The sequence below is a fragment of the Drosophila montana genome, unplaced genomic scaffold, assembly GCF_035044405.1.
Source record: "Drosophila montana isolate Dmon_TW-CO22-7 unplaced genomic scaffold, ASM3504440v1 contig_2990_1, whole genome shotgun sequence".
In the NCBI taxonomy this organism is placed as follows: domain Eukaryota; kingdom Metazoa; phylum Arthropoda; class Insecta; order Diptera; family Drosophilidae; genus Drosophila; species Drosophila montana.
Genome location: NW_026997866.1, coordinates 57470 through 82340, shown reverse-complemented (window position 1 = coordinate 82340; position 24871 = coordinate 57470). Strand labels below are relative to the sequence as shown.

At 40.8% G+C, this 24871-nt stretch overlaps 1 protein-coding gene across 4 annotated transcripts; it reads right to left on the bottom strand.

Moving 5' to 3' along the window:
- Nucleotides 1-15043: 15043 nt before the first annotated feature.
- na (sodium leak channel non-selective protein na) lies at nucleotides 15044-24757 on the bottom strand. 4 transcript variants are annotated; one of them, XM_064684739.1, is made up of 15 exons: nucleotides 23469-24740; nucleotides 23298-23410; nucleotides 23122-23232; nucleotides 22919-23062; nucleotides 21327-22859; nucleotides 21143-21268; nucleotides 20714-21079; nucleotides 19901-20651; nucleotides 19544-19843; nucleotides 19295-19489; nucleotides 17409-17595; nucleotides 16785-17039; nucleotides 16455-16728; nucleotides 16231-16393; nucleotides 15044-16159 (listed from the first exon to the last, which is right to left on the bottom strand). In XM_064684739.1, the coding sequence occupies exons 1-15, from the start codon at nucleotides 24402-24404 to the stop codon at nucleotides 15383-15385; spliced, it is 6231 nt and encodes a 2076-aa protein (XP_064540809.1). In that variant the 5' UTR covers nucleotides 24405-24740; the 3' UTR covers nucleotides 15044-15382. The 4 variants fall into 4 exon arrangements, with proteins under 4 accessions (XP_064540809.1, XP_064540810.1, XP_064540811.1 ...); XM_064684740.1 differs by having other exon boundaries at nucleotides 20714-21052; XM_064684741.1 differs by having other exon boundaries at nucleotides 23122-23154; nucleotides 23360-23410; nucleotides 23469-23607.
- Nucleotides 24758-24871: the final 114 nt, after the last annotated feature.

The following is a 24871-nucleotide window of genomic DNA, read 5'->3' as shown; positions in this document are numbered from 1 at the left end:
GATGCCTTTAAGCTGCGTCGTGACGTTTGTTGATGAAGCCTGATTCAGAAGGAGATTTGTTTATACGCGTTGATCAGTCGGCAAACTATGCCGCGATCTTAAATGCAATTTTCTGAGGACATTCGGACATCAACAGTCAGTGGCAGAAATCATATTCATTATTGAAGTCAATAGTGCATTCGCCACGCAAGCTTCTTCAGATGCAGGAAATCGTATCACGTGCTATTATTGTCTAGAAACAAACTTTGAAGATGATGGTATGCAGGACAATTCACCTAGTATTGCTATATTGTATTCTGCCCAGAAGATTAAGGACCTCAAGGACCTGTCGCTTAGGTATTTTGAGCTGCGCAACAAAACTCTCCTTCCCCTGACCAGACAAGCTGTGCTGACCACTCAATCATTATCCACTGTTAGTGGCAGACACGAGGTAAGGTGCTACATTTGTTCAGGTTTTGGTCACTATGCTTCTTCATTTACTGAGCCCATACGCGCAAAGGGCTCATGCTTCCGTTGTGGATCACTTCAGCACATGATTAAAGACTGTAAGCAGCAAGAAGTAAAAGCATCGAAACTTGTAGATGTATCCAGCAACCCACAGATGAGTGATGACGATCATCTAGTTGTACCAATAATAAATAAGATATATAAGTATAGTATATTAGTATATTTTTTCACTGAAAAATCGGATAAGTCTAACTTAAAAATTCTTTCCGCAATATTTGACACCGGAAGTTCCATTAACCTCATTCGACGCTCTACTGTGCCCAATAAGAATAGTATTGCAAAAACCTTATACCCAAGTGAATTTCGTGGTATTAATGGATATCTATTATTAACATTTGGAAAAATTGATCTTTACGTGAAGTTTGATTAAATTACTGAACATTTATTGTTTTACGTTTTCCCAGATAACTACTTATCAACAGATGTGCTATTGGGAAGAACATTTCTGGAAACATATAAAATTAAATTAGCTTTTGTACGAAAAATTGAAAGAACAATATAAAATGATGTAAGCAAAATTGTCGTTGTATATTTTGTAAAGCATTGCCAAGTGTTGTGATTGCATCGATCATTAGTGAATATAGATTGAATAGTGACAGTGATCCTTCTGATTTAGATAAAATTAGGGAAAACAGATTGAATAGTGACAGCGATCCTTTCGAAATAGTAAGAATTAGTGAAAATAGATTGAAAAGTGACAGTGATCCTTCCGATTTAGATAAAATTAGTGAAAACAGATTGAATAGTGACAGCGATCCCGAGATATTATGAATTAGTAAAAAGAGATTGAATACTGCCAGCGACGCTGTAGAATTAGTAAGAATAGATAACTTTAGTTAGAGTAACCATGATCTGTAGAAAATATAAAATATTTATAGAAATATCTTAAGTATTGAGAGAGAAGAAACCTATAATATTGATCCGGAACAAAGCGCAGACTATCGAAATAGAATTTTAAAATTGATCAATGATAATTATTTGGATTTAGAAAATATTGCACCTATTAAGCATAATTATGAAATGATTATTAAACTGCAGTCTGAAGGATCAATTTATTCTACACCGAAGAAAGAAGTTGATAAAATAGTAGAAGAAGGACAGATTAGACCAAGTGAATCTCCTTATACATCTGCAATAGTTCTTGTAAAGAAAAATACCGGTGAAAAGCGAATGTGCGTAGACTATAGGCAGCTTAATAAATTAACAATTAGAGATGGATATCCCCTACCGCTTATTAATGATTGTTTGGAAAATATGGATGGCAAACAATACTTTTCACTTTTGGACTTTAAATCTGGATTTCATCAGGTTAAAATGGCTGACAATTCGATACAGTATACCGCTTTTGTTACTCCGTGTGGCCAGTACGAATATGTCAAGGTGCCATTCGGAATTCGGAATGCACCAGCCATGTTTCAAAGATTTATAAACTTTGTCTTAAAACCATTAATTCGTGAAGGGAATGTTATTGTAAATATAGATGAATTTGCTATAGGAACAGAAACAATTGAAGAACATTTAGAAACGCACAGTAGAGTGCTTAGTCTTTTAGCAGAATATATAGGTTGGAAATAAAATTAAGTAAATGTTTTTTTTGATTTGCGTGTATTGCATTTTAAGGCTACTCAGAAGACAAAAAAATAATGAACATATTACCGCAATTAAGAACCGATTCCGAAAAATTCTATCGAAATGCAGAAATGTTTAGGTTTATTTTCTTATTTTAGATGCTTTATACCTAGCTATTCAAAAATAGTAAAGCCTTTTAATGAATTAGTCAAATTAGATGCCAAATATGAAACTAATGAAAAATCTCGTGCTATTTTTAAATTTTTACGGGAAAGACTAGTTTCTGCCCCAATATTAGCCATGTACAACCGGAATAAGGAAACAGAATTACATTGCGATGCGAGTGCAGAAGGATTTGGAGGAGTTTTATTTCAAAAACAGTCTGACAACAAGTTTCATCCAATATCATACTTTTCGCAAGCCACAACAGCAGCTGAAAAGAAATATCATAGTTTTGAACTTGAAACTCTAGCTATTATTTATTCGTTGAACAAGTTTAGGATTTATTTAGAAGGAATTCCGCTTAAGATAATCACTGATTGTAACTCATTGACGTTGACTTTGAATCGTAAGAGTGTTAATGCTAGAATTGCTAGATGGGCTTTACAACTTGAAAATTATAATTATACTATAGAACATCGTAGTGGCAAATATATGACACATGTTGATGCTTTAAGCAGATATACATTATTAAGTGAAGAGCTTAAATATGAACCGCAAGTAGCAATAGAAAAGTATAAACATAGAAATCAAGTATTGCAGTGATAAATAGTGATGCTATTAACTTTCAGCTTCAAATTAGTCAAAATAGAGATAAAAAAATAATGGAATTAAAAGATAAATTGGAAAATGGTCCTATTAAGAACTTCACATTAGAGGATGGCATTGTCTATAGGCGTTTAGAAAATAATATAGAATTATTGTATGTTCCAGAGGAAATGGAACATTCACCTCGGAACAGACAAGTGTGTAAATGAAATTAAGAAACATTATTGGTTCCCAAATTAGACTCCCAAAGTTCAATCTTTTATACAAAATTGCTTAAAGTGTATACTCCCTCGCATGCAAATAATAGAACATTGCACAGTATACCCAAACACCCAGTACCATTTTATACATTGCACATTGATCATCTTAGACCACTTCCGTTCGTTATTTCTAAAAAAAACACATCTTAGTAGTCATCGATGGGTTCACTAAATTTGTAAAATTATTCTCAGCAAATACTACTAGCACAAAAGAAGTTTGCGCATGTCTAGAAAAATATTTTGAAAACTACAGTCGACCCCGCCGAATCATTAGTGATAGGGGCTCTTGTTTTACATCTTTGGAATTTAGTGACTGGTTATTGAAAAACAACATAGAGCATGTTAAGATAGCCACAGCATCGCCCCAAGCAAATGGTCAAGTAACCAACGAGTAAACAGCACCTTAAAATCTATGTTGGCAAGAATAACTGAGCCAACTCAACATTCTGATTGTTGTAAATTATTGAGCAAAGCTGAATATGCTATAAATAATTCATTCTGGAACAGGACATATGCCTTCAGTCTTATTGTTCGGAGTTCAGCAAAGAGGCAGTGAAGTAGACACATTGACTGAATATTTAGATGACAACCAAATTCATGATAGTCCTGATTTAATAAGTATTCGCAAGGAGGCTTCCGACAGCATAGAAAATATTCAACGAAAATGTGCTGTTTTTTTCGAGATAAATCATAGAAATCATATAAAATTCTCTGCAGGAGATTTTGTAGTCATGAGAAACATCGATACCCCCATTGGCACAAACAAGAAATTTATTGCTAAATATAAAGGTCCATATTGTATTAAAAAGGTGCTCCCTAATGACCGATTCGATTAAGGGGTCATATTTCATAAACTAAAACAAGATCGAGGACGATCTAAATTGTCAGAATGCCGACGTAATGAAGTCAGGAGCCCAGTTCAATTAAGTTTGAATTTACCGATCGGTTGCTCAACACCGTCTTCGAGAGCGCAACTTCAATTCGGCGGTAAAGAGCGAAAGCTCCGAGGCGAAGTTGCGATAGATTGCGGCTTGCCGGCACTTTGTGTCCGAGAGTCACGTCGAGTATACGCTATATCAAGGAAGAGAAAGAAAATATACTTAGAGTGTGCACCGGAGTGCTAGGGCTCCGAACAGTGCGGCAGGGCCTTAGATTAGGGAACCAAGTATGGTAGCGCCTAATAAATAATAAACAGGGAAATAGGCAATAAAAATGTGTGCAAAGTTGAGTAAAGAAAGCCTGACTAGTTCCGTTGTGATTATGCTTACTTAGTCTTATGCGCTTTTGCGCGGCGCAGTCAACCTCGGCTGTCGCTGTGCCGTGTGAGGCGTCGAGACAGCGACCGTACAGTGAGACGAATTCAACTCGGCTCGTGTATGTATGAGTCGAGGCCTAGCCCGCACGCTCTGCGTGAGAGCAATGAGCCCGGCCGTGCGGTATGCAGCTTCTGCTCCCTAAGCCCTGTAAAAGTGCATAGGAAGTTAAATGGTTGTGGTTTGAAGCACTTAACCGTACACCAAGTGTACTATTTGTTTTGGTTATTTTGGATGGTCAATAATTAAAAGATCATTTTGTGCGTTACGTTTATTATTAGATTTTGTTGTTGTTTTTTTTTAAAGTTTTGTGAAAAATAAAAGCAAAACATAAAAGTACAAAGAAAACTTAGATTAAGTAAATAAATGAAATAAGTAAATATGAATATATGCGGATATGATATAAGTGAGATAAATAAACCTACGGAACGAGAAGTTGCCCACCTACCAACACAAAACCGAGCTAGAGTCCACAAAAGAGAGAATTCGAAGCGGGAACCTAGAGTGAGTGATAAGAACTCAAAATGGAGTCAGGTGAGTCCCAAAGTCCGGGGGTAGGCGTGCGCTGGATCCACCAGCGGCGCAAGGAGGAACTGGTAGCGATCGCCCATGAGTTCGGGCTGGAAAAGGAAGGAGTTGCGTGGAGGAGTTGCGTAAGCGGCAATCCACTTTCGTGCAGGATGGCGGCCATAGAGTCTCAATACGCCAAAACGTTAGAGCCGCCATCCGGGGCATCCTATTCGACGTGGGTGGACGGCGTCCGCAGATGCCCACCCCTAGCTTAACCGTCACGCTACACCCGTGACGGATTGGGAGGCTCATGATTTCAGGAGAGATGAAGCCTGCCGAGCAACAGCAATCAACTTAGAGGTAGAGCGGACCCCTGCCGAACCGGGTAGTGTTCCCTACAATCCCAGGCCATATTCCCAGTCGGAAGTAAGGTCTTTCGCAAACTTGCCGGAACAAGTCCGGAAGTGGGGTATGAGATATGATGGCCGCTCTGACCCCCTTGGGTTCCTAAAGGACCTAGAGGAGCGCGCCATTACGTATGGTATTGCCCTTGATCGATTGCCTCGGGCAATGAGTGAGGTGTTCTGCGACACGGCCGCTTGTTGGTTCTTGAGTAGTGGGCTAAGGGATGTGCCGTGGTCAGTGTTTCTAGGAGTTCTTCCTGCCGCCGCGCTATTTCGAAACGCTTGATGACGAAATCCGGCCCCGCCGGCAACGCGTGGGGGAGGAATTTAAGGAGTACGTAATAGAGTTGAGGGCTTTGATGCATCATGCCAGATATGTGCCTGCACAGGAGTTGCACCGGATATACGAGAATGCCACCCCCGAATGCAGGCTTTACGTGCGACGGCGAGATTTCTCCACCTTGTCCCAGCTGACTCAGCTGGCTGTGGAGTATGAGACGGCTATGAAGCAGAGGACGGAATACTCGGGAAGCAGGTCAGGGAGTCAGGTGGTCATGAGTTCGAGTAGCACAGAGTGGGCGAGGACGGTAGAGCCCCCGGGGGGACACCTCAAGCCATTCCTTTTTACTCCCATCGGATCTGGAGCGACCGTTGTGGATAGACGGGTCTCTGCCCCGCTAGCAACGGCCCCTGCGAAAGTTGCCCATCAGATGATGAGCCAAGAGGCCGGAACCGGGTATGATCCGCGGTGAGCATGTCGTAGGTGCGCACAGGAGAGGCACTTTGCCAGGGAATGTTCCATGGGGACATGGGCGATTCGGGGAAGAGCGGAGGACGTACAGGCGCGCATTCGTCTGGCAGATGGGTCCACGATCGAAGTAGGGAAGGCATTGTGGTTAGACGTCGTCCTAGCGGGGAAGGTGATCAATATGTTGATGCTCGTCATGCCCTCGATGCTAGACCACGTCATCCTGGGGATGGATTTCTTGGGTGCAATGGGCACTACAATACGCTGTGGCAAGGCAGAGCTGGTCCTAGAGACGGTGACGGCACCGGTCGCGCGGCCTGGGACAAGAGAAGAGCCGAAAGAAGGTCTCACCCATCAGGATGCGGGAATGTCCAGAGATACTACTGGCCGTGTGTGTTCCGCAACGCCGCCAAGTAGGTGATGTGCTGCGAAGTTTGCCAGAAGTTCAAGAGCGAGCAACTCAAACTGGCCAGTCGCATGCTGACGAGACATGCGCGGATTTCGTCGGACCACGGTCGAGACATGGCAACACAATACTACTGGTGTTCCACGATGCTTTCTCGAAGTGGGTGGAACTGGTACCACACAAGAGGGCCACGGCGGCGCACTTGCAGACAGCGTTACGAAAAAGGATTTTGAGTAGGTTCGGGGTACGTAAGAAGTTCGTGTGCGACAACAGGGAACAGTTTACAAGCGGTAGCCTCAAGGCTTTTGTAGAGTCCCTGGGTGTAGAGGTCCAGTATACCGCATGATAACGCAGTTTATCGGGGGCAATCAGAGTCCGTGGGACGAGCTCTTGCCGGAGATATCGCTGGCGGTTAACAGAAGCGTGGCGGACTCGACAGGATTCAGTCCCGCTTTCCTGATGCAGGGTAGGTTGCCCGCCGCTCTGTACGATCAGGTGACTCCGGGGTCCGCAACTAGTGCGTTCGACCCTAGGACGAAGGCGGATAAGTTAAGAGAAATCTTTTATATCGCCCACAGCAATCTCCAGCGCGCATTATAGGACAAGGGCAGACACTACAACTTGCGGAGTCTAGAGTGGCGACCTTCATTGGATTCGATGGTCTTGTTACGGCAACACCAGCTGTCTAACGCGTCTGAGGGCTTCGCCTTTGGCACCCAAATTTGACGACCCCTATCGGATCATCAAGTTCATATCCCCCAACATCGTGCGCCCAGTGAAGCCAGGCGAACGAAAGAACAGGGTGGCCAATATCTCGCAGATGAAGCCATTCCACCTATGGATGCCCGCGAGCAGGCGAAGAGCGAGAGCGACACCCGTCGCCTAACGTTACCCCAGTACTAAATTTAGATTCGACTAACACTAGTAACGTAGTCAGAATGTAGAATGTGAGCCGCACTGTGAGGTTAGGGTACTTACAACTAAGTAATGGATATGTTAAAGAATAAGTCGAGTTAACAGATGGACCCCAGAGCGACGGTATCGTCGTCGAAGTGAGGGGGGTCATAATTATAGATATGGGATATAAGCATTGTATGGTTTATAAGAATTGTATTAGTAATAAGAATAATTAAGGCAAGGTGCCGACGTATTGTCAGTTAAGGGCAAGGAGCCCAGTTCGAATTAATCTTGAATTTAACCGCCGGCCGCCGCAGCAACCGTTCGTTTCCGATCGGTTGCTCAACACCGTCTTCGAGAGCGCAGATTCAATTCGGCGGCGAAGACCGAAAGCCCCGAGGCTCGCTAGCGAGCGAGCCGGCACTTTGTGATCGAACGTCAGGGTGAGTACTCGCGTGTTTAGGAAGAGAAAGAAAAGAGACTTAGAGTGTGCAGCGGAGCGCTAGGGCTCCGAACAGTGCGGCAGGGCCTAAGCTTAGGGATATAGAGTAGTGTAGCGCCTAATAAATAAGAAAGAAGGAATGTGAATAAAAATGAAGTTAGTAAAGAAAGTCGGTTAGTTATTTTTTCATTTCTTGTAAATCCTAACCTCGAACACCGGAGCTAGCCGGTGTTCAACATAACCCTGTTTCCCAACCTAAAGTGCAGTGAATGTGGTGCGAGGCTACTGCCCGGTAGTGTGTGATGCGAAGCAATTGCCCGGTATTGTAAACGGTCCGAGGCTATTGCCCGGTAGTGTATGTGGTGTGAGGCTATTGCCCGGTATTAGGTGGTTTGAAGCTGCTGTCTGGTAGTGTGTGGTTCGAGGCCCGGCCCGTCGTTTGCGTAAACAATCCGGCTCTGTGTGTGTACTTCATGCCCTACCCTGTAAAAGTAGTAGGATGAACTATTTGTTCGAAGCACTTGCCCCTCCCCCCCCCCCCTCCCTCCCTCCCTAAACCCACCAGCAAATTAACAAATATCTTGTAACTTGCTGGTCCTGGTAAGACTGAGAGTTGTACCCCGGCCAGTAGCTACTTTACAATTGCATGGTAGACCTTTCGTTGTTTCAAATCAATTCAATTTATAATCATTTGAATAAAACATTGATAATGAGTCCAGGTCCCCTCCTTTATTTCTGCCTGAGGATGTATATCGTCCTACTCTAGAGGTTGCAATGTTCAATTCCAATCCTCTCATTTCGTATTCATCAACGACCAATAAGCCCCACAGTTGCTTTCGCAAAGGAAACTATTCCTTGCTTTATCAACGCATTCATGCAACCGATTGGTCTTCTGTATATGACTCGGTTAATATGAATACTGATATTAATTTTTTTTTAAAACCCTAAACTCCCTCTAACATATGTGTATTCCCAATTCAACTGCTTATTCAAAGCCACTCTGGTTCACTCCCAGATTTTCGAACCTAAAAACTATTAAATCTAAATACTTTAAAAAGTTTAATTAGTCTGGTTCGAGTACTGACTTGTCTAAATATTCCATAGCCAAGTCTAACTTCTTTCTTCTGGATTCTCAATGCTATGAGAATTATCTAACTCGTTGCAAAAGGTAATTTATCCAAAATCCAAGACCGTTTTACAATTTTGTAAATCTTCAATTTGTAAATCTTCAAATTTGCCATCTTCTTTTTCTCTCGGGATGGATAAAGCTAGGAATGACTCTGATTCGGCTAAACCCTTTGCTCATTTCCAATCAACCTACTCTTTAGTCTGCCCTAATAATAATTCTTAACCTTATACTATTACCTCCTCTGGTTCTATACCTGCTCCTATTATTTCCCATTTCTCTCTCAACTCTGCTAGAAATTGTTTAAAATCTTCTTACTCTCTTGAGTTGTCTAGTTGTCTACTCAAGGATTGTAGTTCCTTCCTTGCTCACCCATCGCTAAGGCTTTTTAATCTTTTCCTTGAATCTTCTGTCTTTCCATCTCTTTGGAAAGAATCTTATATCATTCCTCTCCAAAAGAAAGGTGGAAGCTCTGATATACAAAATTACCGAGCCATTGCAAAACTGTCCGCTATTCCTAAATTATTTAAAAAATAATCACTTCGAATTTGCAGCATTTCTGCAAATCTGTTGTCTCCCCTGTTCAACATGGATTCGTGAAGAATCGGTCAACTACGACCAATTTGCTAGAATTTCTTTGGTAAATGATGCTTTCCTTTCGAAAATACAAACTGACGTCATTTGAGTCTGTGGCCCATGTTCTATTACTCTTTAAACTTGACCGTGTAGGTTTCCTGCGTCTTTTTTGCGTTGGATTGGTTCTTATTTAAAAGGTAGGACCCAAAGAGTAATGCTGAGGCTGTCTACCTCTCTTCGGTTGGCATCCCACTCCAGCAGGCTGCTTCTTCTTAATCTTCCATCGTTTACCAACCGTAGGACAATTCTCGGCGTTAAATTTATATAAGTTTATTGTTGGCGATATAGATCCTTCAATTCTGTTAGGGCGTCTTTAATTCTCTGTTCAATCTAGACCTACCAGGAATTATCGCCCCTTGTTCTTACCAAAGTGCACAACAGATTACGCTATGCGCAATCCTTTTCGCGTGCTATGTAAAAATTACAATAGTTTGCGTCACGTTTTCTCTAAAGAACTTTATCTACCCCTAATAAAATCGTTGCTTTCAGGATACCTTCGGGAACTCACTGACCATTCCCAGCTATGAGTAGGGGCATAGCTTGCCGCACAGGCTATACATTTTCAAGTGATTTCCCATTACTATCTCTTTATCCTATCTACATACCACTCTACATATCTAGTTTAATTTTCTTTACTTTATTAATAACTTCTTTCTTTCTTTTTCCAATTATTATTAAGATTATTTTTAATTTTACATAAGAACATTTTCTCTACTTACACCCTTCTTCTTAGCTGTAGGCTCTGATAGCGTCACTGACAAAATTAGCTGTGAAAAGGGGCATAGCTGGCCGGACGGGCAAATAAAACACCTTGTGTATTTTAACTAGGCTTTTAGGATTTAATTCTCATAATGTATGTATAATGTATTAAATAATTAGGAAGACTCACATCTTGTCGACCATTAATAAATATGTCAAAGAATGTATGTATGTACCGAAGGGAGAAATAAGTAGTAATTGTAATAAGAATAATAAGAATAAAGAAGAGAAGAAAAACAGTTATCGTAGTCTTGTGTGGTGAATTCGAATCACTGAGAGTCGGTGAGAGAGAGAGAGCGACTCTTACTCTCCCTCGCTGAATGTGGCCCGTGCATAGTGTTGTTGGTGTGCAGTTCTTTGTCAGCTGATTCGTGTAAGGACACAAAAAAAGCGTTGCAAGAAGAAAAATCAGTTACCGCTGGTTTTCGATGCGTTGCAAGAAGCAAAAGCGGTTACCGCTTATTTTCGTTGGTAATCGTTGCGTTGCGAGGCAAAGAATTGATGTGGACAGACGAAAGTAAATGGTCTGAGTGAACGGACGTGATCATATCGATGAGAGTAAGTCAAGGCAGTTTCCTGTAGAGTAGTGTAGGAGGAGTGTAGAGAGACACAGGTCATATGTATTCTTACTCTCTTGCTGTGAGAGCATGCGAGCATGTCTCGAACCCGAACAAAAACGAAGGCGACTTTGGACCAGCCGCACTGAAAACGCTTGTCCCCATCAATTGTGCTGGTTGTCCAGTCTATATGCTATTTGGTTAGTGGTAATACTTAATGCGATATCTATAACCAATTTGAACACAAAGTATATACGTAAGAAATAATATTACCATATTAAAACCACCTTCGTACATTCAAACAAAAGAAATAATTTTCGAAAATACTAAAGAAATAAAAATGTTCGAAATTATAATAATTATAATATTTGTATTCATCATATTAATCATAGTAAGGTATTTAGCATTTAAGTTTAAAAAAATAGCCAAACGAATATTTGTTAAGAAACTCTTTTTGATCAGCAACCTGTACAACGACCAGTTGAAATTTAAATGGTTATCCAACCATTTAAAGAAAATTTTGTTATTATATTTACCTTTTTATAAACCTTACACGCGTGAGAACACGCGTTATTTTAAGTGGGGAGGAGTGACTATTCACAACAACACAATTTTGAACCTCTGTTATGCATAAGCTGCATTACATAGTATAACCAAAGACAATATAAAAACTAAGACAATATAAAAACTAAGATGAGTAACGCCCATACATTTGCATGTGACGCAAAATTTCTAGCCTGGCTTCCTATCTGGCTTTTATGACTTCAAACGACATGCTAGCCGACGGCTGTTCGTTCAGACGAACGAATGCCGAAGTCGCGGCTTGCTGATGCTAACACGATTAACGAAGTTAGTCGCCAGCCTGCCTGCAGCAAAGCTGGTCGATGATGCTTTGCGTCGCTTCGTTTTCGAAGTACATTGCGCGAAAAAGTTATAAACTTACGATCGACGCAAAGTACTTTTGCTTTAATGCTACATTACCCTAGATACTTACGATAAATTTTATAGGAAAATTTAAGAATAATATAATTTTTTCACAAATAGCACACACAGATTGATTTCACTTTTGTTTTTGGACAGTGTATGCTCGAGAGAAGTTCTTGTCTCAGCCAATGATGTACAAGCAACTATGTTTGTATGTATGAATTATGCATGCATAACTACATCAAAATATGTATATATGTGTTAATATTCACAGCTCTGGCTTTAGCTGGCAAAGAATTCAATTTTGTTAGTTTTCTAGCGCTAATCATGCATGACCTAATCATATGCCCTTGATGATGCCCTTCGCCTACGCGGTCAATGACTTACCCATGCGGATCGTGCCTATGGGTAGCAATGCACTGAAAATGTGAGTGCATGGGTAGGCAAATTAGGATATAAGTGTCGTTGCTGCCCATAGCAAGGGGGAGTCAAATTTGAGAGGCGGTTTTACCGTTTTATAATTTCTGGCCACACAAAAAATAAAGTGTATTTTAAACATTATATCTGTCGAGGACCACCAGTAAACGTCGGGCACCAAAACTTATTAGCACATTTAATAACACATAATTATCAGTGGCTGGTAGGACGACGATATACGACGAAATAAAAAGGAAAAAAATTAAAATAGTACAAGTACCAGCCAAGGAGCCATGCGGAGGACGACAGACTGTTCCAACCGCCTCGCAAGCCCGTCATCTGTGGCCTAGTATATATAAAAGTTTAAAATTTGAATACTTTTACGAACAATACACACATACATACATATCTTAAAATGCCCTTATTACTTAAATGCAGAATTACACAAAAATTAAATGATTTACTGTCTACATTCAATTGTTTTGGAATTTTAATTTATAATATGGGTATACCAAGGGGTTGAAAAATTAGGTTTCCAGCATTCTCTAAATATCTTAATTCAGGGATAATGGCCCCGAAAACCGCATATACACGATTAAGGCCTATAATTTCACATAACCAACCTTGAAAAAATTATAAAAATCGAACAGCACGTTTTTATGAAATTTGTACAGCAGTGCAGCAACCTCGTTGCTAGCACCATACAAAATGACCGTAAAAAATTAGCCTTGCACCTAAGCCCTAATATCTTTCCTCAGGGATAATGGCCCTCAATGCACGCTATACTAACTTGAAGATACATGTTTTGGGAAGCCTTACGCACTAATTCTAAACAAATCGATCAGCCAGTTTTTTAGATAAATAATAAAATGTAAACACACCTCATGTTGTTCTTTCAAAATGCCTATCGAGCTACTAGCTCCAACGTGAACCGAACCACTGCTTGGAATCAGTGCTGAATAATGTTATACAGTATTGAGAGGGATCAAATTAATTCAAAATATTTGTATGTGTGAAAGAAAAGAAGTAATGAATGAAATAATTGGTATTTTACAATAAAACATTATCTTTGGAAATATAGACTGCTACTAAATAAGGCAGCAGTGCATTTATGTATTTATACACAGTGTAATAACAAAAAGGTGGCAATATTTCAACATATTATTCATCCTAATTTTATTTATCACTGATAATGGCCTTAAATTTACGGTAGTTTAACATATAGATCGCGAATTATCAATCATTTTGCTTTTTACTTCAAGAAAATCGTCCAGCCAGTTTTTAAGAAATTCTTATTTTTCTATTTTTATACCCTGAACCCATTAAAAATGGGTAAAAAGGGTATAATGTATTTGTGCAAATGTATGTAACAGGCAAGATGAAGCATCTCCGACCCTATAAAGTATATATATTCTTGATCAGCATTAATAGCCGCGTCGATCTAGCCATGTCCGTCTGTCTGTCCATCCGTCCGTCAGTATGTATGAACGCAAGGATCTCAGAACCTATAAGAGCTAGAGTCTTGAAAGTTTAGCTGTAGTTCCTCCTAGTCCCCGTGCAGATCGAGTTTGTTTCTGATAGTCGATAACTTGCCCCGTTTCCAAGTAATCGATAAAAATCGATATCGAAATCCTGTTTTTTGAGCAATTTTGCTAAATAATAAGAGCTAAAGTCACAAAACTTGACATGTTGCTTCTAGAATAGTATATATATATCAAGTATCTTTCATAGCTATCGTACCTTTCATAGGTAGCTATCGCCACCTCCCCGCTACCACCATAAAGCTATAAATCATGTTAGTAAACCAACTTGTATCGCCTAACTAATTAAGCCACAATTTAAATGCAATTGTTATTTTGAGAATACACAAATATTTTATGGTATAATAAGATCTTCTTCTGAAAATTTCATCAAGATCGGTTAAGAAACACGAAGGAAATGTGTTTTGGCCTGCAAACACGTGCAGCAGCAAGCGCAAATTCCAAGAATTTCTGTATACATGTACACACACACATTCATGCGCGTCTGCTTTGAATTCTATCAACAGCATTGCAATTGCGAATGTATTGTTTTCTGTGCTGCTATTTTAATTCGCTTTTTCTCATTAACACTGAATTATTGGTGTGGCTATTGAGTAGAGTCGGCGGAAAGTAGCGCGGAAAGTTACGTGTTCGAACCCTGCTGAAGAAGCTACTTTTTTTTTTGGCTGGTGTGGCTGCTGCGTAGAGGCGGCAGCAAGCAATAGTTGCACACGAAAAACGTAATGATATTTTTCCCAGACATTGGATAAAAATTTGTATATAAGAAGGTTTATTGCTTTAGGACTATAGGCATAGCAGTGTTTAGAAACCACAATAATAAGTTAGAAGAGTGCAGAAGCTAGGATCATAGGCTGTAGCCTCAAACCAAAAAGGGATAGCAGGGCCAGAATTTGTGGTGTGCTTTTTTCATTGTCGAGTCGTTTGTTTTGATTCTTTTTGTTGTTGGTTCTTAAGGTTAATTCTCTGAAGTTGTCTTTGATTTTTTGGACAACGGCAGAAGTAGCTGTAGACAGCCGGGCGTTGTGTTTGCAGTTTTTGTTTGCAACATCGGTATCGCTCATGAAGTATTTTGGAAAAGAGATTTTAATCCAATAGCCTCCTCTTTCTCTTTATTACTCAATGCCACTAACCATACAACATACAGATGGAAAGAAAAGATTGTAGCCATTCATTTTTTAGATTTCTGGTCCAGAGCCGACTTCGTTTTGGTTCGAGTCCGAGACTCGCTCACTTGCTCAGAGAGTAATAAATCCTTATGATTTGTGTGATAGAACGGCATCGCTGTTTTTTATTTCGCTCCCACTACAGTAAACTGCTTAGGCAATTTTAATTAGTAATATATGTATAACTTTTAAGTATTATTACGAACTGAGTAGCTACTAAGAGAAGTGCAAAGGCAACAACACCAATACATATGTACATGCATATATAGTATATTATGCGTATGTCAGATTCTCAGAACAATATGCCAGTTTTCATTCATTAGAAAGCATATATAAAATTTTCTAGGCTACTAGTTTCGAATTTATGGATGCATGGTAATGAGAATGTGTATAGCTCTCGTCGTAATCAAGTATAATTCCTTGTGCCTTTTCTTCTTATACCTCATCGTCGCTTGTCTGCGAGCACAGCACCTGCTCTTGCCACCAGTCATGCACCTCATATACAGCGTTTGCCTGATTGTTGAATGGTAGCAGTTTTCCACTGCCTGCAATTAGCTGACTTATTAGGGCCGAGGGGCTACTCAGTGGTCCATGAAGATGCTGATGATGATCCGCAAAGGTATGCAGTGCGGCAACAGCAACAGCAGTCGCGTTAATGGTCGGATAGTAAAACTGTCCAATCTCGCTGTTTAGCTGCGAAAAAAAACTGGATGACTTGTTTGTCTCACGCTGTTTTCCCAACTGACCCAGCTGGACAACATGCGGTAGTGTAGTCATCGAATTTTTTTTACGCTGCTGGCTGCTAATGTGTAGTCGCTCCTTATCACTCAGTGTTGAGCGCTGCTGTGGATCGCTAGATGTGGGTGCCAAAAATTTTCTCCCTGCCGAACTACCAGTTGAGTCGCTGCGATTAAGAGCATATGCACGCTTGCCAACTGACATGACATGGCGAACACTAGAAACATGTGAATCAGTGTGAGGAAGCACCACTGCGCTACTACTGACATCCTTTTCATCATTTTCCGTCGAGCTTAAAGTTGGGGAGAAAGCATCACTTGTGGGCGGGCAAGTACCAGCAACTGCACCACTTATGGTGCTTATAGCTGATTTTTCTAATATTCCACTGGACGTTTTGTCCTCCTGCGCATTGGCACGCATCACCAACTGCTCATTAGTGGCACGTAATCCTGCAATCAGTGAGTTTTGTTGTTTCTGTAAGGGTCAGTAAAAAATATATAACAAATTTGACAAGACTCAGATATAAAGCATGAATTAAAGCCTACGCTAGCATTTTGCGCCCGTATCTTCTTTAGACAACCTTCAAGCCAGGTACGAATTGTCATCTTGGCTACTTCCTCTTCCACCAGGTATTCGAACTCCTCACGCGCCAGCAGTTCCTCCAGCTGCAACGCTTTACGTATGTCTACAGAGCGATACGATAGCATGCTAATACATGTTTTTTAGAAATATTAATCGATTTTATGAAGACTTAATCAGTCTTACTTACTTAATTACATCGTGAAAGGTTACATCTTCGCCGTTGTGAAGCTTGTCTAGTTCATAACACATGTACTTAAATAGCAACCGGTCCTTTTGAGGATCACACTCCAGCCGGCCTTTCAAAAGCCGCAAAATGAATTTTACTCTTCTAACGGGTATAACTCCGCGCTGATGTATGTCCACAATATTCCAAGTGTTCTGAAAATTGCGTATGTCTGCATAGGACAGTAAAGCATCCTCCTCATTCGAGTAGAACAGAGAAAAATTCTCCATAATAATAGCTGCGCGAGATATATCATAAAAGAATATGTTTTGTAGAAATTCATATGTTACATACCCACTAGTAGATTAAGCACAATGTACGTAATTATCACGTAAAATGTGCAAAAATATATCAAACTTGCTGTAAAGTTTCCGCAATCCGTTTCCCAGTAATTCTCACCTAGGGTGCAGTATGGAGGCTGCACCATACAATCATGCATGATCTTATTCCAATCCTCACCAGTGACAATACGAAACAACATTGCCACACCCGTCACCGGTGATCCAAAGTTCGCCCGTCGCCCAATACCTTCCCCATACTTGACGGTACCTAGAGCAAAAAGTTAGTAAGGAAAAGTGCTGTAGTCTCGATACTCCGTAACAAGCGACGGACTGCCGTAACAAGCATTAAAACTTATTTAAATAAATACATACACAAAAACACACACAAATATCGCATTGAAATATGAACACACATATACAGAAATTGGGTAGGGTAGAACATATAGCCAGACGGACATAAACACAGCCTAGATCAATTGAGCTCGTCGTGCGGTCAACAAATTATAATATTTTCGGGTTCGGATATTATCCCTTTTGCATCTTACATAAATTTGCACAAAAATAAAATTTTTAGCTATTTTTAATGGGTAGTTAGTATACTAATAGACTCTTCTTGTTTTACCGGTGGCTGACTTACCAAATAGAATGGTTCCGGCCAAGGCATAAAAGAATACCAATAGAAACATTCCAAAGATGATGAAAAATGACTTGCACACGGACACACCGACTGTTAACATGAGCATCTTTAGTGTGGTGTGTTTTCCAGTGATAGTAAAAAACCGTAGAATAACTACCATAAATCCGAAGAAGTACGATAAATCGTTCTAAAAAAAAAACACATAATTAATCAGAAGAGAACAAGTAACAAAATAGGAGAAATTAACGCTGGGGCGCTTACGGGGGAATAAAACTGTCCACCGCTTTGTCGATTTGACCACTCTATGTATTGAATGCTTACTGACTGCACCCAGATAATAAAATTACTAAGATGAGTAAATCAAAGCCACCAAATGCAACCATGCAGCATGGTTTTCACAAAATTGAGAACAATTGAAAGAAAATACCCTGAATCTTCTTCTACCAAAACAAAAAGCATATCGCTACACCCTAGATTGCTCAAGCCTTAGGAAAGATGTATACTTAATCTGCATGTACTTTACGATATGTCAAACATGTCAAATTTTGTGACTCTAATTTTTGTCGATCGCTTAGAAACGAGGCGAATTATTGCTAATATGAAAGAAACTCAAACTGCTCGGGGACTAGGAGGAACTGCGTTCAAAATTTCTGCAGGTCTAATAGGTTCTGAGATCGGACATACGAGCGGACGGACATGACTAGATCGACTCGGCTATTGATGCTGATCAAATATAATACACTTTATGGGTCAGAGAGACACCACTTAGAGAGCGAAAATACTAAAAATATAATGTGCTTTCATCTACCGTGCGAGAACTTGTGTTGACATGTGTATGTAGGTACATACAACAAATCAAGTTTGTAAGTGTTGTTATTGACTGCAGTTTTGTTACATGTCTTGTGCCGACTATGACATCCCAAATTTGTATTTAAATTTAAAAAGCCTTTGTACGCAATATATTAATGTATATATGTACATATATAGTAAAATATATATATATATATTTTGGGATAAGTCATTGTTAACCCGAAAAGAAAACTAAAAAAAATACTTTTTCCAATGACAAAGACAACGCAATGAATAACAACACAACATACATATTTTGATATACTTATGTATGCATAATTCACACATGCAAACTATTGCATGAAGATTATTGCAATTTGCATTCAACAGTTGTATCTAGGGTAATAAATAAAATCATATTAGGGATTAATTTTATTATTAAGCAAATATACTGGGCGCCGATCTTAAGTACAAAGCTTTTTTGCTCAATGTACTTCAAAATCGATAAGACCACTAACCAAAAAACGTATAGATGGGACATGCCGTAGCAGAAATTTGGTCTCCAAAAAAATATGCATCTGGTCCAACGAGCGAGTAAGATATACATATGATATCTTTTGATCGCTCACACTACAGGAAACTGCGAAATTCTTTAATTTTAGCTCGTTCTTGTTTCATTATTTTATATCACTCGTCAGCCGTGATTTCGGCATTCGTTCATTTGGCTTTCAGTGAACAAATGTAACTCGCCTTGAAGAGCGGAAATTTTAATTTCAATGTATGAGCATTACTCATGTTAGTGGTTCATATTGTCTCACGTGTGTAAATATACGTATTTGTATATACTTGTATGCTTCTTGTTAGTGTTCCCACACTATGGGAAATGTATTCTTGATTAACTGACGCGTTTTTTTTTTATCAAGAACGTACATACTTTGCGGCGGGATTCCTCCTTTGTCTGATACATATATTTGCATAAGACTAATGTTACCTTTGTACCCTGTTTAATCGATACATACAAGTTATGGAATAATATTTAACGTGACTAGCAATCAAAAGATTGCTTGATCAGAAGTTGCCAGTGACTGTATTCATACCCTGAGAATTGTTTGTAATATAATCCAGATCACGCCAGCAACGGTTACAAGCAAGTCGTATCGATTACGCCTGGATTGCCAATAGCCACGAGGTGTAAATGCAATGTTTTTCATAACCACTTCAACGACAAAAACAACGGTCAGGACAGCACTAACAATGACTAGACGCTCCGTGTGGACTTCGCCCTTGATCCACTGAAAATTCAGAACTGTAAATCTCAATCGAAACCGCTGCAAGTTTTTACTTACCGTTATAGACAGCAACATACTGTTGATGAGCACTACCACAGCAATGACCCGTTTGAAGATAATGTGCTGAGTAATGTCATAAGTAAAGGCACGAATCTTTCGTCCATCCGGACGTGGAGGCAAATGAAGAGGCTGAGCGATCTTAAGACGCTTTTTTAGGTCACACCATCGGCGCTGGTCAACGGTGAGCAATGCTGTGCCTTTATTCTCTGAATAGTTTGCGATGACTACACCAACAAATAGAGTCAAGCCGATCATGCATCCCAAAAATATATAGATATGGATGTAAATAGCATGAATCTGAAATAGTATGTGTGATTTAAAAATTTAAAAACTATATGTTTTACTTGTCATTACCGGTCCAACGGCTTTAATGAGAACATCGCGCACATCTAACCAACCCTTAAACGATAGCACCTCGAAGAGTGTAAGCATGGCATCACCAATATTGTCAAAGTTAAAGCGACGGGGATTGGCCCATACTCGCGGCACCAACATGGCCGGATAGGATTCGTCTGGACCCGGTGTCAGCTTCATTTTAGTGACAAATACGCGTCGCATAAATACACCAACGCAATCCTCACGACGAATTATTGTGGGATCGTTACAGCGTGCCAAACGACCACCATAAAGCTGTACTCCGTAACTAGCAAAGATGAACATGAGAAGAATCAACAACGTTGAAACCAATAAGATTTCTTTAAAGCCGCGACATAGCTCATAGACCACTTTTCGCATGTGCGGTACCAGCGTAAAGATTCTCAACGGACGCACGCAGCGTAGAATCATCAGCAGTTGGGCCGCCGAATTGGTGGGTATGTTGTGTGGCATCCAGCAAAGAAATGAAGTTGAAACTACGTATATAAAAACGTCAAGCGCTGCAGCCACATCCTTGATGTAAGCTTTAGGTGTAAAAAACAAACCATCAGCAAGAATTTTCAGAGCAAGTTCCAGGCTCATGAAAATAACAAAACCATATTCAGCGATCTGCAGCGTGGGATGATCCATTAAACGATAACTCGGGGTCTCGAACATCATGGAGATGCATGAAAGAGTGGTAGCAATAATCATAACCCAGTCAAGATAAGTGACAAGACCAAGGAAGTTACTAATGGTACGCAAATAATATAAATTAATAATATCACTAGACCACATTAAACTTTCACTTACTGCAAGCTCTTGTACTGCACCTTGCGCTCCTTTCCAGTTAATGGATCTTTGAGCCTCGCATCATAGCGTGCATGAACGATTTTTTGGCAGATCTTGCGAAAACTACTCTCTCGAGGCACAAGAAACAGCGGCGTGTCAAAGAACGGATGATTCTCACGTAAATCTTCCTCGCGCTGATTGCGTCGCATTTCTGCTTGCTGACGCTTCGCTTGCAACAGCTTGATATCTAGGTCGTGAGGCCTAGCCCGGCCGGAATTGGCGCGAGGTGCAGCAGCAATGTCACCATTCTCCATGAGATGCTCATATGTCTGCTTTAGTTTAATAGATCCAGAGCGCACGCTGCGACGTATGGAGCGGGATCCAAATCTGTAAATTGGTAGCGAACACACATCAAACGAATCACGCCACCTTTGGGCAAATTTTACTTACTTCTTTTGGTCAACCCGCCATGGCTTGGAATGTGTAATGGTACCCTGTGATTTTAGGCCGCCCTTAGTGCCCACCACTGGCAACATGGCCGAGTCACCCAGCATAAGACGCTGATTGTTACTGTCACTGAGGTAAACAAATGATTGTTATTTCATATCAACTGCTATATATTCTTGGTATCTACTTTATTATATGAGTGATGGCCAATTTTCGGAGGCTGCTTCCTGCGGCTCTGACCTTTGCGGTTTTGTTCATAATGCGCACTGGCTTTTGCTTACGAAAGACAACATTGGACTCCCAGCACTCAGACATCGGCCGTTTACAGTTCTCCACAAGCGATGGGTCCTCCGTTTCCAATTCAATTACAAAATGCTTCATGAAACTCTCACGCACCTTGGGCAGTATAAAATCATTGGGAATGCGATGAAGAATGGTCATTTGTGGTGAGTCTGGAAACTTTTCGAAAATTCGTAATCGAAAGGGAAGGGTCTCCTTAATTTCCGCGCTTTGCTCGCGAAACTTTAGCTGCTTTAGTTTCTTAATGTCCTCGTCTAACTCCAAATTGTCCAATATTACCGCTACGAAAAGACTGAGCACGATGAGCGTAACAAAAAGATGATATAATATAAAATAAACGGCTACTAGCGGTGTCAGCGTTTTACTAGTGCGTATCATAGTTTCATCCATGACCTCCACCCACGCCTCTTGCGTTAGAATCTGAAACATACTCATAAACGCCTCCGGGAATGACTCAAACTTGGTGAAGTCGCATAAAAAGCAAAATAGTTGCATTGAAATGCTCGAGCTAATGATTAGTAAGCACATGGTGAAGATTATAAGCGAGCCTAGCTTTTTTCCGGGTCCAAAAATTTTATACACAAAGCCTTCTAGCATGGGAGAGGCTTTTATGAGTCGCACTACCCTAAGCACTTGAAAATAAGTCAATCCAGACAGATAGAAGATGGGAACTATGTGTAGTGAAGTACCCGCTGCAAGCAACAGCTCAAACTTGTGTATAGAATGCTTGTAATAGCCACGCCAACCCAGGCAGTAGATTTTAAACATTGTTTCGAGATCGAGGAGACACGTAAATATCACCTCTATGTAGTAATATCTCTCATAAAATACATGACGTGGCCTACCGTCATGCTTAAATGCCATCGTGGCCGTCACAATACCATTAGCGAGTATAACCGACATAACCAGCATTCGAAAATATGGAGAGCGCAAAATTGCATGGCAGGTCTCAGGCGCTAATCCGCCATGCTTATTGTCATCGATTGTGACCAATCGCCAGCCCGAATCGTTTCCGCTAAGTATTTGAGAAGCAGCCGTCTTTTGTATGTGGCCTCTAGCTCCCCACATCTGTTGAAACTGTACGCGTATCTCGTTAAAAGTTTCCGTTATGACAGCTATAAACACGTTCTTAACCAGCCAAGCTAAAAAAAAAATCATAGTGCTGAAGTAGAATGCCGCACGCCATGCTGGGAGCGAGTCTATTGCGCGGTACATAATAAAAACCCATCCTTCTTGCGAGGCGGCTTGATATACTGTAAAAATACTTGTCGCAATGTCCTCGAAGCCATTGAAGCCTATAACGTAGCTACTCAAAAAATCCATCTTCATACAACGCATGCCCGGCGAGCATTGATAGCCTGAGTCAGGATCCATTGAGCAGAATGTGTCTGGTATCGCCAATGAGTTAATTGTGAGTACACTAATAAGATATAAGATGTTTTAGAAGAATCCTATTGTTGTTGTATACTGCATGCTTACGGCCTGCCCAACTGATCATAACCGGTGTTATTCATAACACAATGATTTTTCAGCTCTCCAAAGAACTGCACACCGAGAAGTCCATACAACGACATGAAGAACAAAAAGAATAGCGTCACATTATAAATCTGCTGACTTGAGCGTCTATAAATAGAAAGGCAAGGTATAAGACACTTGTTCGAGTCCTAGAATTAACTACCTACTTGAAGATTTGATTGATGCGGCTCTTGGGCATACTAAATTTAAGAAAAACACGAAGAAAGCGTATCATAATAAGCGGACGCGGAGCCCTCATAATGGATAAGTAGGAGAATCTGTAAGAAAAAAGGTCTAGAAATTTAGAAATTAATTCAGTAAGAATACTTCACTGAATACTTACTTAGGTACGATTTCAAGCACTTCGAATATTTGAAGTATGATGGAGACCCAGAGAAAGCTTACCATGGAGGCATCAAACTGACACCAATGATCCTTAAGGTAAGGCACCTCGCCCTGGAATAAGCAAATGAAGCGTGAACGGTCCGCTAACTCGATTTGGGCCGTGACTCACATTTAGAACTCCACGAATATGCATTTTGGCAATCATTTCGGCCGTGAATAGCACTGTCACAGCTGTGTCTAAGACAAAAGTGATATACTGCAATGAGGGATGACGCTCGAAGGTCTTCGGCGTATTTAAGGAGACGGACGCCAGTGAGATTAACGCGCACAAACGCATCAATCGTCGCACCCACAACTTGTTCACCCACTCAATATCGGCGCTCTCGTTTAACGATTCCTCCGGGCCGTAGTCAGCTAGAAAGGGTTCACCGCCCTTGAGGCTTTGCTTCCGACCCAACATAATCTTATTCCCAATTCCTGTGGCAATCCCCAATCCGATTGGCGGCACTCCTGTAATAGCAGCACTGCCCACGGTGCTGCTTATACCACCGCAAATGCCCATACCAGCGACTGCGGCACCACCTCCCAGACCGCCAATGCTGCCCAGCAGATTGAGGCCTCCACTAACACCTCCCACTGGGCAAACTGTTCCTCCCGCTCCATTGTTGAGGGCATTGCTTGCGGTGTGGCTGCCTATAATTGTCGGCGTACTCGTCACCGCCGCTGTTGACAAACCTCCAACCTGCTGTTGCATCCCGTAGGCAGTGCTGTTGCAGCTGCCCGAGTTTACAATAGTTGTTGGACTGTTGAGCACGCTGGATGCATCTTGACGTATGCCCAATCCGTTGCAGGGGCTGCTACCTGACGATGGGTTAAGGCTAATCTGACTGATTTGCTGCTGGGAGCTCCCTATGAACGAGTGCTGGTGTTGCTGAGGTTGCGAGAGTAGATGTTGCTGAGGTGTGAAACTGTTTCCGCTGGAGGAGCTGGTGCTAGCTGTCGCTGGCGTTGTAATGCCGCTGCCGGTGTGAAAGCTGCTTCCGCCTCCCGCGCGTTTTTTTCTAGCAGCTGCACCCAAGCGACGAATCTGTAAGCGGTCAATCATTCAAGCAGCGCATCTTGCTTCCTCCCGGGTTGTTGTTTAAGGTCGCAGGTTAAAATAGAGGGACGAAATAATCCCAACTTGTCTGTCTGTATATAATGTTAGGCAACAATTATTCAGGAATCTCTGAACATTTCAAGCAACTTGCAGATCCTTTCAAACATTTTCAACCCTCGATAACAAAAGAGAGGCGTCCATATATATACATACATATATGCTTATCTTTACAGGAACCCGCAAAAGTATGTATACATTTGCAGATATCTCATTAACGTATTTATCCCCGTGAAAATTTATACAAAATATATTTCTTATACATGAATTGCACGTAAGTATATTTCATAACGCATCATACAAACTTTTAGTTTTTGGCAGTGTCATTTCATTACGCTCATTTCATAAAAAACACTACCCTTAATAGGCGCAAAAGAATCAAATGATTCAATCTTTAGAAATTGCACATATACACT

Excerpts from the sequence above, each read along its gene's own strand:
- na (XM_064684739.1), bottom strand. The coding sequence starts at position 24,404 with ATGATTGACCGCTTACAGATTCGTCGCTTGGGTGCAGCTGCTAGAAAA. Across the intron at positions 23,411-23,468 it reads ATATTCGTGGAGTTCTAAAT|GGCGAGGTGCCTTACCTTAA; the intron begins GTGAGTCACGGC and ends TGCTTATTCCAG. Across the intron at positions 23,063-23,121 it reads CGCATCAATCAAATCTTCAA|ACGCTCAAGTCAGCAGATTT; the intron begins GTAGGTAGTTAA and ends TTCTATTTATAG.